We start from the raw sequence: 14,210 nt of genomic DNA, 5'->3' as shown, positions 1-14,210 counted from the left end.
CAGGGCAGATTAATAAAACTGAAATCCCCCCACAGAGAGGTGACTTGATTCTTTGCCATCCAGACATTGGGAGAACACCTAGGTCCCGGAGCTCAGCTGGGTGGGATCGCCAGATGTTGCTGACTGCCTAACAAATCGTCAAGTTCCAAGAGGGCTCAGGAGCATTTGGAGGGAAGGCCTCTTTAGCAGGAAGATCTGGCAAGATGTGGGTAATAATCAGCTCTGAAAGGTTATGGTGTTATTACCAATTTAAATTGGGAGAGGGTAAATGAGTTCTTATTAAATGAATTTAAAAGTGGGATAAACATGCTAATTTTTATTTCACTCTTTCACCCACTGGGGTAATCAGGAATGGGGTGTAGATGAGGGAGATCAGGTAAACAATTCTTTCTACTCCTCCCTGGTGAGGAGGAGGCTGGGGCTGCCCAAGTCCAGAATATTCTCTGAGATGGCAGGTGACTACCAGGATTAGTGAGGTTCTGTCCCCAACTCCCATGGAGAAGGCTATCCCTGACAAAGTGCTACTCTGTGGGACACTCAGCCCCTACTCCTTGCCCTAGCAACCTAGTATCAAATTTTTCCCCTCAGACCCTCAGAGCCATGATGGAAAGACCTGGGAAAGGTTGTGAGGCAAGGCGGGGTCTCTTTCCCTGCTCTGTGAAGGGCGTCTTGGCTTCTTGGTTCACCTGACTTCGATGCATCGTCTCTTTCCCTCCCCAGAGGAAGCCGATCCACGCTCACTGCCGTCCCTAGATTCCTCTCCTCCCGTCTCCATCTGCCCACCATCCATAGCTCCCTCAGGTTATATAACAACACTCCTTCCCATGGCAGCCTCTCTCACCTGGCCCCTACTCCACCCTCAGAGATTTTTCCAGAGCCAGGCCACCCTGTCCCTTCACCTCTCTAAACCACACTGCATAAGCACTTCCCCAATACCTGTGTGGACAGAGGGAGCAATAGCACAGAGAATTATATTTGGCTTTGGGAAGCAGATTTACCTTTCCAAATCTGGCTTTTAAAAGATGATAGTGAAATCGCTCTGCAGTCCCCAAATGTATACCATCTGTGGGAAGGCATGTGGTGACACAGAAACACACGTAACAGAAATTGGAAATTGTTTGGGGTTGACACACTCATCTCCACTAATCCTAAACTGATCACACAGAACAAATCCTAACTCGGAATTATTTGGGCCCTCTAGAATTCGGCTGCTGTGATTCTATGTTTAAATAAATGAGGAAGAGGTGAGTCTTGGAAATTTTTTTCTGTTACACAAAGACTTGTATAGGGAGTCGATCTTCATCTCTCCCTATAAACCTGCTTCACCTTCTCCTGACTCCCAACTCTTCGAGGTTTTTCAGGTCTCTACCTCCCTCAAACTCCTGAGCTGCCACTGGACTCTTCTGCTCAGATGCCTCTGAAGTGGACAGGTTTAAACAGAACCTGCCTCCTTGTAAAAAGCTGCTGTTCGCCTTTTCTTCATGACGTCCCTAACCGCAGGGCTGTCACCTTGACCATTTTTCTCTAAAGAGTTGCCAAATAATAAGCAATAGCTCTTACTGCCCTCATGAAGGCCCAAAGTCCCTCGGGCCTCCTTCCCATGGACCTTCTTGTCGCTCACTCTCACACCCACCCGTTTTCTCCTGTTCCCCTGAAATCCATTCTTCTCAGTGTTATCTCCCTAAAGCAAGGTTCTGATTGTATGTTACCCCATGACCTACAAAATAAAGTCCAAACTCCTTGGCCTGGCATTCCAGTATTCCCACAAATAGATCCTAGCTTCATACTCCAGCCCAAAGGCCCAGGCACCCATCCTAGTCTCCAGCAATAAGACCAAGACCTGTTCATGGATAGACCCTGGGGAGGTCTGCCTCTGGACCACTCTTCCTTCTCATGAGAATATCCTTCCCCTGGACCCCTCCTATTAGAATCCTACCTATTTATCACCCTCTCTGTGATGCCTCCTCCTCTTCCCACTATGGGATTCTCTTCTTCCTCTAGGGTCTTGACTCGTCGTTTGCCCTCTTCCCTAGCACCTATCATCCCACAGCTAGGATTACACATACTTTATACACATATTATTAATAATGACTAACAATTGAGCACTTACACTATGCAAGGCATTACACTATCTCCCATAGATTATCTCATTTAACCCTCACAGCAACCCTAGGAAGAAGAGTCTGTTGTGTCCCCCATTTCATAGATAAGGAAAGCTAAAGCTTACTGAGACACAGCAGTCTAACAACCCCAAAGTGGCAGAATAGGGATTCCACCTCAGGCAGTCTGCTGAGGGCTGACAGTGTGCCAGGCACAGTACCACACGCTTACATGGAGCATCTCAAGAGATCCCACCAACAACCCTGAGGAGTAGACACCACTGTAGGCCATATTTTTTCTACAAAAGAAAGATGAAGCATAAGAAGTTGTAATAATTGTCTAAAGGATGTAATAAGTAGGCGGAGCCATTAAAGCCAGGCAGACTCAATGTGGAGTTCAAGAGTACAGCCAGACCACTCCCCAACCTTCCCTATCCCACACTAAGCTCTTTTGGGCAAAGGCCGAGATGCCTCCACTTTTATATCACAACCCAGAAGGCAGCACAGTGCACTGCATCAGTAGGTGCTTGAGCTGGGACCCCTGGTTTTATAGGTGCCATTTTTTCCCCATTAACTTTACTCTACGCCTTGCTAATATATTTCAGGGGTTGCCAAGGGTGAGCGTTCTGTCTCCAAACAGACAGTAAAATCTGAAGACAGATCTGAATCAAAAGAATCCAATTCAAGTATCTGCCTCTGACTCAGTCAAGTTTTCTAAAGAAGCCAATCTCTGCCTCAGTTTCCCCATCTGCATGCTAAAGGGAATTGTCACAGGGCCCTTCTCTCTCTAATAAAGGGAGGTTGAGTCAGATGCTACAGAAAATAACAGGAATGACAATGACATTTCCCGTAAGTGTCACTGCTCAGAGAACAGAAAAACAGCACAGGCCTGATGAGCTCCTGATTACTGGAACCGTGGAACTGAGGAAAGAATGGAGGTCGTTCATGCATGGCAGTGGGTAATTCACATGCTACTGATAAAAGAGTCGGGAACACATCCTGCATTGTATTTCCTTCTAGAAGAAATTTACCCTTCTAACTATACTTTGTTTAGGATTAGGAGACTTAGTAGTTCCTCAGCATGCACTTAGCTAGGATTTATTTCTAATGGGCAAGGGATGTTTGAGAAGCAAGCCCACAAGTTCAACTCTGTTCACAGGTGATTCCAATTCAGAGTTGGTTACATTTATTGAGCACTGACAATGCTCTGGACACTGTCTGAGACACTTTTACACACAACATTTAATTTATTCCCACTAAAATCCTATGATATAGGCTTTTCTGCCCAAAGCTTACAGGTAAGGAGAAGGAAGTTCAGAAGTCTCCTTCAAAGTGGCTAAGTTCTGTGTATATATAGGAGCCGACAATTTTCAAATAGACCATTGATCACTTCACTGCCAACTGGCTTTCCTGATCTAGGTGTTGCCCAATACTGATATTCCCAACAGAAGACAGCAAGATGCAGAGACTCCTTTCCCTATCTTCCCCAGGCAGCAATGAGCAAGGGCTCATGAGGCCTTACAATTCCAGTTTCAATCCCACCCTCAATTTGTGAAAGCAAGCCATGATCACCCTCTGGGCCTCAGAGTCCTCCTCTGTAAATTGAGAATTAGACAGAAACGTGACAAAAGACCGTTTGGCTCAAATGATCCCTGATTCCATTGGATCCAGGACATCAAGTCTGTAACTTAGTTCTCATTGAGACTTCTTAATGACAGTCACCCATGCAAAGAAGGGAGTAGAGCATCTGGGCTTGTTGCTGTGAGGATGGAGTTAGCCTGGGCCTCAAGGTAGCAAAGGGAGTTCTGGGAATTCCTGCTGAGGTTGGTGCTCCGCACAGGGCACATAACCTGTGTCACTTGGTACCCAGGGGCAATTCAAGGCCTGGTCCACCCACAGACCCTTGGCCACCTTCCTAGAGAGTAAAGGAGACCAAGTTCCCAGACTCTCAGCCCTGGACCTTTGACCCTTAACATCCTGTTTCATCCCAGAATAAAGCTCAGAGAGGCAGAATCTTGAGGGGGTTCAAGAGGCAAAAAGTAAGAGACCACTGAATTAGAGGCACCCTGTGGAACCCTGTGTGGCCAGACACAGAGTTCTGCCCCCTGAGAGGGTGATACCCTTCCCCTTTCATTCTCCTAGTCCTGCTCTACCTGGATTCCCAAGCTTTAATACCTGCCCCTGCCAAGCTGAGTCTCATCACCTTCTCCTCTCTACCCTAAGCCAATCTCCAAAAGCCAGTAGTGTTTTACAAACTGCTTTCAGATGAATAATTGAGAGCTCAGGAGAAGGAAAAATTAACCCCTCCCTATCCTGAGACCATAAAAGCTTCAGGTCCCAAGGCCAAATGTTTACCCCATGCATGAATCCAGGGCAATCTTCCTAAAGAAGGCCAAGCAAGCACCTGCCTGCCTCCAGAGGCTCAGCCGCTGTCCCCCTGGTAAAACATACCAAAAAAGGAGCAATTACCCCATCGTTACTTTCTCTGTGTGTGGGGGTTGGAGGGTGAAAGGGGAGGACAAGTGTCCCACCAGACAACATACCCAAGGCCACACTGGCCATATCCACCCTACAACCCTGCAGGAATGACCCACTCAAGTAGGCCTTCTCCATGGCTTATATAGCAGGGTTCGCACTCTGACAGGAACCAACACCTTCCGGAGCTGGCCTGGGTATAAATTCCTGCAACAGGCACAACAGTGCGGCCCCATTTCCAGCCAATGGCACTGCACATGCCTCAAATGCCAAGGTTTTACTAGGACGTGGACGCCTTACAAATGAAAAATCTGAAGCTATTTTTGTTTTTGGCAGAAGAGTTTGACAGTGGGAAAGATAGGGGGTGGGGGCAGGCTGGAAAAGAGACATTCAAAACAGGTAAGCTCTGAAATGAAAAAGGTGACAAATCCTGGCAAAGGAAAACATTTTCCCCTGCTGTAAAAAGTCAGTTACTCCATTAAACAGCTTCTGTTTTGGAGGTAAAAGGCCAAAAGTGGGCGGAGTGACCAGACAGCCTGTCCTGGGGTTTGACACCTAGCTGAGTACAGGCATAAGGCAGCAAAAAAAGTCATGTAACCAAGGTCTGTCCTTCAATGACCTCAGTGGAGAGCATCTGGAAAGTTACTTTCCACAATCTCATATCACATCCCTTAGCTCAGAATGGGGCTGGTCTGGGGGCAGCGGAAGGTGCCCATGACCCAGAGGGCTTCTCCTGTGTTCACAGGATTTTGGTAGGCAAAACATGAAACTGACAAGGTGAACCAAGCTGGGGATCCTTGGGGGACAGGCTTGGGACACACGCACAGATCCTCTTCTCCAACAGTGCCACTCCTAGGCTAGCCAGGGCACTTTCCTGAACTCTTTTTCTCCAGCCTCCTTAAGAGCAAAAGGGAACAAGCTACAAACCTCTTTCTCTGGGGGTGGGGGGGAGGGGTCCCTTGTATACTTGCATTTTGTTGTATTCAAGTAGAGACAAGGAAAAAATAAACACATCAATTCCCTTCCTGTGTGCCAACAGGTCCACATGGGGAAATGTACACATGCTTTGTATTGAATTCGTGCACACCCAGGAGCCCTTTCTACAGACAGTAAACATACAGGCTCCCTCGAAGTAAGGTAAACAAGCCATACATTTAACCATCACGTATATTCATGCAAAATACAGCAACGCATGCCTCGTCTTACAAACATCGCATTGTGCCTAGGACCCCGAGAAAGTTCAGACGCTCTCTCTTAAGAAATACACGGACCCTTTTTCTTGCTGTGCGATTTCAGGTCTGGAACCTCAGCCTGTTGCTGACATATCAGGGCTGCCCGGGATAAAAGCAGAACATCTTGGATCGTATTCAAATGTCGACACTAAGCAAGCGCAGGAATTTAGTTGAGTCCAGGTAACTTTGCCCAGTCCCTTCCCGTCCCCCACCTCCAATGTAAACACCTCGCAAAGTGAGTCTTTCGATCCCCCTCCCCGGGGCCTCGACGGCCCTTGGCGTCACGTAGAGACCTTTCCCAGAGCTCGCGAGGTGGAAGAGGCGTCGGGCAGGACCAGACGGACTGGCCCCCAGCCTCTGGTAGACACACCGCCGGCTCGCCGGGCTGGAGAACTTTGCGAAGCGCCCCAAACCGCTCCCGGTTTCCACTTTCAGCCATTTCTCTCCTTCTCCCCTCACCAAGAGCAGGGACGGAGCAAGCCTTCGCCACCTGTCTCTGGCACCCGCCGAGGGAAGACAGGCCAATGGAAAGAGGGCAGAGGTTCACACCCCACCCCCGAACCCCAGCGCCTGGCTGCCCGGAGGTGGCTCCATAGCCCAAGGGAACCGACGCCCCCGGGCCGGCTGCCTGCTCCCCCACGGCACGGGCCCCACCCCCAATCCTTCCGGCGCCCCAGCGCCCACCCACCCGGGCGCGGGAGTGGGAGGGTGCCGCGTGGGCAGCCGGAGCAACAGGCGTGGGAGCAGCGCTCCTCGCACTTCCTGGCTCCAGAAGGCTCGGTCGCGTCCCTCTTACCTTCCGCGAAGCCAGCCCGGGCCCCGCGCCCGGCGCCCCGCGCGCGCGAGGAAGCTGCAGCCGGGAGCCGGGGGCCGCGGAGGCGCCGAGCGCCCAGCAGCGCGGGGAAGCGCCCAGCAGCCGCCGCTCGCGCGGCTCCTCCTCGCCAGCGAAGTCTCGCTCGCTGCCTCCCTCGCTCGGTCGGTTCGTGCGTCCGTCCGTCCGTGGGGCCCTCCCTCCCCCGCCGCCACTGCCGCCGCCACTGCCGCCGCCGCCGCTGCCGCAGCCTCCGCCGCTCCAGCCCCGGCTCGGCAGCGCGTCCCCTCCCCGCCTCGCCGCTCCGCTCGCGGGCTCGCGGGCTCCCTCGCTCGCTCCCTGCCCCCGCCGCTGCCGGCGCCGCGCCGAGCGGAGCCCGGCCGGCCACGGGCTGCCTCTCTGGAGGTCCCCTTCCCGAGGGGGGAGGTGGTGGGGGCGCGGCGCAGGCGGGGCGGGGAGGAGAGGAGAGTCCGGGGGAGGCGGCAAGGCTGCGCCCTCGGCTCTCTTCCGATCCCCGCGGGCCCAGCGGCCCCAGGCCGGGCCGGAGAGCGCCGGGCCGGAGAGAGCCGAGCCGCCAGGCAGCGGAGGAAGAGAGGAGGAGGACCCGGAGTCTCGCCGCGGGAGGGTGCCCAGGGCGAGGGCGTGCGAGGGGGAGTGACTCCGCGCGCGAGGGTGTGTAAGAGTGTGAGTGCGTGTGTGTGTGTCTGTGTGTGTGGAGAGGGGCGCGCGCGTGAGCGGGGGGTGGGGAAACGAGGCAGAGCCTGGTGCGTCTTCCCGGGCGAGTGGAGGAATCCTAGGGTGTGCCTGGAGGTGGCGGAGTGTACCGACGCGGGTGTGAGCGCGTGTGCCAGCGAGGGTGGGCACGGGGTGAGTGTGGCAAGGTGAGCTGGGTTTGGGGGTGGGGAGGAGCGGCGAGTACGGCGTGAGCGTAAGTTCGGGGGCGTGTGTGGCTGGGGACCCACGGAGAGGTGGCAGGGAGCGCCGGCGTGTGCGCGCGTGGGGTGTGTGTGCACCTAGCTGTGTGTCTATTTCTCGCTGACTGTCCACAGGGCAGCAGCACCTGCTTGAGACCAAGCCCGGCCACCTGGCAAGGTGGGGCCCCCTACCGCGCAAGCTTCGCGGCTGGCCCCCGGCTCTCAGCTCCGAGTGCAGAAGCTGAAGAGGTACCCAGGGGACACACTACCTCTAACCCCACGTATGAGCCGCTCTCCTCTCGGAGGACGAAGACACCATCGGAAGGTCGAGATTCGCCCTCCTGTTCCGCCACGTCTACCCACTACCCAGACCGAGAGTCTGGACTTGAGAGCGTGAACTCTCACCCGAGCCGGTCCCCTTCCAACGGGAGCCCGCCCAGCTCCTCAGTCCCTCCCTGAAGCCCATGGGTCCCCACTGCCCCGTGCCTCCTCGACCCAGGATGGGCAGTGGGAAGGTCAGCATGTGCCCACAGGGCCAGGTGTCCGGCCCAGATTCCCACCCTCAGGGCGGCGGCGCGCAAAGGGCGCAGTCCCCGACGCTGGGCGGACCCGCGGCGCCGGCTTTCCCGGTGTCTCCAGCCTCGGTGCCCGGAACCCCCGATCTCGGCCTGGCGCTCCGGAAGCGAGGCAGCTCGGTGCCCCAGCAGGGACGCGGAACGCTTGGCTTGAGAGATCACATTTCTGGGTGTGGAGAGGTGGGTGCCGAGGCAGAGGAACGCAAAGTGCGTTGTGACCGCGGGGGTGTTCTAGACTGCGAGGGTGTTCTAGACCCTAGGACAACTGTAGACCCAGGGCTGGAAAACGACCTCCCTGAATCCGGAACGGGGCTTCTGGCTTGTGAGAACCCCTAGCCCTCTTCCAGATGAAGGAGTGGGAGTCGGTAATTGTGGTCTGGGCCCTTGTGGGCCCCTGGCCCCTTGGAGTCCCTCATTCACTCACTCTCACTTTTTCCGGAGCCCCCTTCAGTCTGTCAGTTTAAAAGGTACACAATTGGCCCTTCAGGAGGTGGGCGTGGGCTCCATTAGCGTTTGCCAGGAGTCCCGGAGCTGTGTGGGATTTGCATACAGTAATAATGATTAACAACACTGCCACTCCCTGGCAGACAGGGGAAGAATTCAGGGAAGGCCCTGGCGCTGCTCCCACCTCCCTCCTCCCTTCCCTCTGGGGAAGGGCTAATTTTCTGGCAACTGCACACCTCAGTTCCTCTGACCCCGGGGAGACAGTGCCTCGGGTCCTGAGTGGTCACTACTCAGGAGGCGGGGGCACTTTCCTTCAGTCCTCCGTCCCATGTTCAGGTCGGGAAAGTGAAACCCATATTTTTTTTCTGCCCAGGTTTGAACTCCTGTACATTCTCTCTGTTGTTTAGCATCTTGGGGGCAGCTCAGGGGTTGAGTCTTCCTCACTGTTTGGAGGCCTCAGGAGACAGTTGGGGACATCTTTTCTCCTCAGAAAGTCAACTAACGGGACAGTTGTGGCCTCCTGAGACTCGTAAGCTCCGTTTGAAGACCAGACACTGGTCCAGACACCTGCCTCCTCTTTCCTCATAAGCTCGTAACTCATTGCTTAAGTGTGGTAGCTGTAGACTATTTTCTCCTTTCTGTCTTAACCATCTAGGGAAAATAGGAAAGACTGGGATTTCTAGTCTAGGCCAGTGTGAGTTTTGTTTACCAGCCCTTCCTACAACCAGGTGATCTGCAAAATGAGAGCAAGCAATGGGGAGAAAGGAGGCCCCTTGGCTCAGGCAGCTGGAGTAGCCCTACTGCCCAGGAGATGCTGTCCCTCCTACCAGTCCCCAGTCATCTATTGCATCTTTCCAGCACTGCCTGTCCTCACCTTCCCCCTCTGCCTCTGGTCTTGGCCTGGCCGGGATTTTCACTTGCTTTTCCCCCATGACACGGCCGCTTTTCCTTTAACTCTCAGCTTCTATTTAAAAAGCTAATTTGGGAGCTTGTCGATGCTCCCAATTCAGACATTTTAAATAGGAACTGAAAGTCAGGAGCTGCCAGGGCACTAGATTTCCTCCCGTTGCCACCAGCACAGCTGAGGCATTTGTTCAGTCACTCCTCTGGCCCTGGCCGTGTGTGTCTGTGTGTGTGAGCACCCGCGAGCTCAGGGTGTATTTCAGGCTATCTTTTCTATTTAAAGATGGTGCTCCTATGGATGACTATTCTTTCTCTGTGTGTGTGTCCTTCCCAAGCTGTGCACACATGAGGATTCTTCTTTAGTCCCGTGGCTCTGGCCGGTATTTGCAAAGCTTGTCACCGTGTGGACTGTGAGGGTAATAGGCAGCCCAGCTCAAAGTCGGCTGCTTCTTTGCTGACGTGCCAGGCTGGTGTGTCTGCGTGGCTGTTTCCCAGGGCTGCTCTGTTCAGGGTCTCTCTTTGAAACTATGCCTCATATGCCTCAGGGTGTCCTTAAGGGTCACTCCCACCCTCACTGCTTATAGCTGTCCTGTTTTAGCAGTCTGCCCCATGCTGGGGCAAGAATTTTGGGGGTGGGCTGTACCTCTAAGGGTTACAGCCTTTCTACATTTAGGGTGCTATGTACCTTGCAAGTAAAAAGCACAGACTTTGAGGTGAGACTGCCTGTGTTTGAACCTGCCTCTGCTGTTAATTAGCTGTGTGATCATGTGGAAGGTACTTAATCCCTCTGTGCCATGATTTCTTCCTCTCTCAAATGGCAATAAATAATACTGTCTACTTTATAGGGTTGTGAAGATTAAATGAAGTAACACAGACCAAGTGCTTAGAATCGTGCCTGGAACATGGGAAGTACAATATAATTGTTGGTTGTTGTTGTTCAAGGTAGGAGTGGTGCAGGCAGGAGGTGCAAAGAAATCTGTCTGAGGAGGAAGATAGAACTGCCGGATTGTACACAGAGACACATATAGTCACTCACCCACCCATGCATGTAACAATAAAAATGCCAGGCCACAGCCCACAGGGAGTCAAGTTCACCTTGCTGAGATAGCTGATTCTGTAAGTCCCAGAAAAGGGAGATTTCTGGTGAAGGAATAGAGGAAGAGTCTAGGGGTAAAGATGATGAAAGGGCTTGACCCCGTCAGAAACCCATGGGACATTTCTAGGGAACCGATTTTATGCTGAAGAGTAAGTCCCAGGACCTTCACTATCCATGTGGTCCCAGCCTCACTTATTTAACCACTGAAAGCAAGGCTTTGTGAAAGTGAGCTCCAGTGAGAAACTCAGGAGGGTGGCACCCCGTTCTCCCTGAGGATCCCCTTGGGTTTGGGATACTCTCACTTTCATACTGCCATTGCCTTCCATCCCTTATTCCCATAGCTGAGCATGTGAGCTTTTATTCAGTTGCTATTAGAGTTTATTTCACCTCAGTTCGTGAGCATATAAAGAAAGAAGATGGGCCCACAGGAAGCTGCTAGCAGGAAGAGGAGCTCTGAAGGGCAAGAGGCTGTCCAAGGGATGAAAGCAACATCGCAAATGCTCGGCTTAGCATATCAGCCGTAAGTTGAGGAGCCACCATATGTTGGGCTCCTTGATAGATTTTCCATAATCCTGCACTGTAGATATTACCATCATTTTATTGATAGAGAACCTGAAGGTAGCTGGTGGAGAGGGACACTCCAGAAGCATGTGAGGCTGCTTAGCTAGATTGGAGCTCTGACCTCTCCCTTTTGCCACTATCCCAGGATCCTTGGTTTCCCTGCTTCTGAAAGTAGAGTATCCTCCTCAGTCAGATAGAGGGGCTTCCCTAAGAGGACACTCTTGTCCTCTCCTGTGTTTGGCCTCCATAAGTTAGGTGTGGGGTTGACATAGTTTGAATATTTGTCCCCTCCAAATCTCATGTTAAAATGCAATCCCCAGTGTTGGAGGTGGGCCTAGTGGGAGGTGTTCGGGTCAGGGAAGCATATCCCTCATGCATGTCTTGGTGTCCTCCCCATGGTAATGAGTGAGTCCCTGCTCTATTAGTTCACATGAGAGCTGGTTGTTGTAATGTGTCTGGCACCTCCTTCCTCTCTCTCTTGCTCCCTCTCTTGCTATGTGACACATCTGCTTCCCCTTCCCACCCACCATGAATAAAAGCTTCCTGGGACCTCACCAGAAGCAGATGCTAGTGCTGTGTTTATACAGCCTGCAGAAACCATGAGCCAAATAAATCTGGACTAATACAGGGGTGGAGGCTCAGTATGTCCAGGGTGGGGATGCACTCTGTTTTTCTTCAGGGTGATGTCTGCCTAAGGAATTCCAAAGCTTGGGGGTGGCTTGGCTTTCTCTAGTTTCCCAAGATGGGGTAGGAGGTGGTGGCATAAATACTGAAGAGCTTTGCCCCAGTCTCAGGGCTTTGTCTGCCAGGTATCAGCCCAGGTTGTCCAGCTTCCAGGCCAGGAGGCGCTGTTCAACATTGGTGGCCCCAGTGGCTGAATGCTCACAACTTCTAGTTCAGATGCTTCTCATCCCTTTCTGAGGGTGGAGAACTCTTGCTTCCTGCAGCCCTAAGTCCATTTGGAGGCCAGTAGTGGCCTGGATGGTCATCTCATTGATCAATACACTTAAACCAGTTACAGCAAATGAGAAGCCATCCAAGTTACTGGGCTCCAGTGGAGCTTCCGAAAGTCAGCCCTTCCAGTGGACCTTCTGCCAGCCTGACCCCTGCTCCAACCAAGGCAGCTCCTGGGGGAGGCAAAGTCCAGGTGGAGGGTTTTCTGCTCATCAAGACCTCCCTTGGAGGGAGATGCGAGGGAAGGAATAGAAGGGAAGAGAAGGAGGAAAGCAAATATGAGAAGGGGAGACAGGTACTGGGAGTTGGGGGAAAAATCCTAATCATTTGTTTAGTTTCTTGCTAGAAAATCTGGAGAAGGGTGAGTGGAGGCTGGGGATATAACTCTTAGGTGCAGTGACTTGTTTTCTGCTGGTGATTTATTTTGCTTGTGTACTGATGTTTCCCAGGTTTCTGTCCTGGGCCGCCTTTGCTTCTCTCTCTGCCCTTTGCCCTGGAGAGTTGATGCAAGCCCATGGTTTCAAGTTTACTCAGATGCTTATGATTTCTTCCTGCATTCTTCTGGCCCCAGTAATGATCCACCATGCATCTCCATCTTTGTACATAGGCACCTCTATGCTTCATCTCACCAGCAGCCTTAATCCTTCTGCATCGATTGTTTCCTCTAAAAAACCCTGTTCCTATCATGGTATATCCCCCACTTTCTTTCCAGCCTTACCTTCTTCTACTTACTCACATCTTTCTAGCATGTAGATCTTTTCTTCATTACCTGCAAAATTTCATATCTTCATGCCTTTGTACGTGCTGCACCCTCTTCCAGAAATGCCTTCCACCACTTCCTATTTCCTTTGTCTTCCTAGCAAACTTCCACTTAGCCTCAGACATTAAATACTCAAGACAAAAGTCACATAAGTATTGGTAAAGTCCTCCCCCACATCCCGGGATGAACTAATCATTCCCCACTTTGGATTTTCAGTCCTTCCTGCGTACCTCAAGTATGGTTCTTATGACCTGTATGGCCTTGTTTTCTGCATGGTGGTATCCCTCTCTGGACTTCAAGCTGTTTAAGGCAAAGACCATCATCTTAGCCATTTCTGGATTCTAGCTCAGTGCTCAGCACATTGCAGATGTTCAGTACATTTGCATTAATAATTTATTTTAACTTTACATGACTCCCTTGATTGTATGTAACTGGGAATATGCAATTAATTTGTCAACTTGTTGGTCTCCATGTCCTATCTGATTGATCTTAAGCATTAGCATGAGGACAGAAAGAAAGAATGAGGGTGTTCGATTTTCAGCTGATCCTAGATGAAAAGAGCCCCAAAGCCCCCCTCCTCCAGTGGGGAGGAAAGGAAAGGCTTTTCCTATCTACAAAGTGAGCCCTCAGTCAATGCTGCCTGCAGAGACCTTGCCAGTGTTCTTTTCTTGAACCAGATTGGTTTTCAGAGAACTCTTTTCTTTCCTTTCTGGCAGAATGTCAGTCACATACTCAGAATATCACCTCCTTGGGCACAGCCAGGGCATGGTCCATTGAAAATGTTCCTGACTGCCTGAAGCTGATGGCTCACCATAAAAGCCAAAATGGGGACCTGTCAAAAATGTATTAGCCAAACTATGGTTTGGCTCAGGAAGATGCCAAGACCAAAGGCTGCTGAACTTTACGTATAAACTTGCATGAAAAGCACATCACTGATCTGAGACAGTGGAGGCTTAGTGGTGAGAATATGGGCTCTAGATAGACCTGGTTTCAAGTCTTGGCTCTGTCATTCACCAGCTGTGTGAATTTGGGCAAACCACTTTTTTTCTCTGATGCTCAGTTCCCTCACCTAGCAAAAAGGGTGATAATGATGGCATCAACTCATAAGGTTCATGAGGACTGAGTTAGATAATGCATACACATGTTTCATATACAATAATAAATAAAAATGTTGGCTGTTTTAATATTGTCACTGAGTCTACATGTGTCTGAAACTAGGTCTTTTAAATCCTGGGTACAGCTTTACAAGCAGTATTGTGTAGTTTAGACAGATCACCTGAGTTCGTTCTGTGTAATTACTGTTTCTACTGAACCTTGGTAAATGTGTGAAATCAGAGAAGTCTGTCCCTAGATACTCCCCTCACCCCAGTGGCTCCTCTCTCCATT

General features: G+C 51.5%; 2 protein-coding genes across 2 annotated transcripts in view; one reads left to right on the top strand and one right to left on the bottom strand.

Moving 5' to 3' along the window:
• KCND3 (potassium voltage-gated channel subfamily D member 3) overlaps positions 1-6,701 on the bottom strand; it is a 220,483-nt gene extending 213,782 nt beyond the window's left edge. Inside the window, exon 1 of the mRNA XM_007977560.3 lies at positions 6,603-6,701. The gene's annotated coding sequence lies outside the window, so the exon portion shown is untranslated. The remainder of the gene's footprint in view (positions 1-6,602) is intronic.
• On the top strand, positions 5,256-14,008 carry LOC103225882 (uncharacterized). Its single transcript, XM_037997320.2, has 3 exons — positions 5,256-5,326; positions 6,242-7,484; positions 7,667-14,008. Exons 1-3 carry the CDS (start codon positions 5,256-5,258, stop codon positions 7,988-7,990), a joined length of 1,638 nt encoding a protein of 545 aa, XP_037853248.2. The 3' UTR covers positions 7,991-14,008.
• The last annotated feature ends 202 nt before the right edge of the window (positions 14,009-14,210 follow it).

This window comes from Chlorocebus sabaeus, chromosome 20 (genome assembly GCF_047675955.1).
Source record: "Chlorocebus sabaeus isolate Y175 chromosome 20, mChlSab1.0.hap1, whole genome shotgun sequence".
NCBI classification, from domain to species: Eukaryota; Metazoa; Chordata; class Mammalia; order Primates; family Cercopithecidae; genus Chlorocebus; species Chlorocebus sabaeus.
This window is presented reverse-complemented; position numbering and strand designations above follow the sequence as displayed.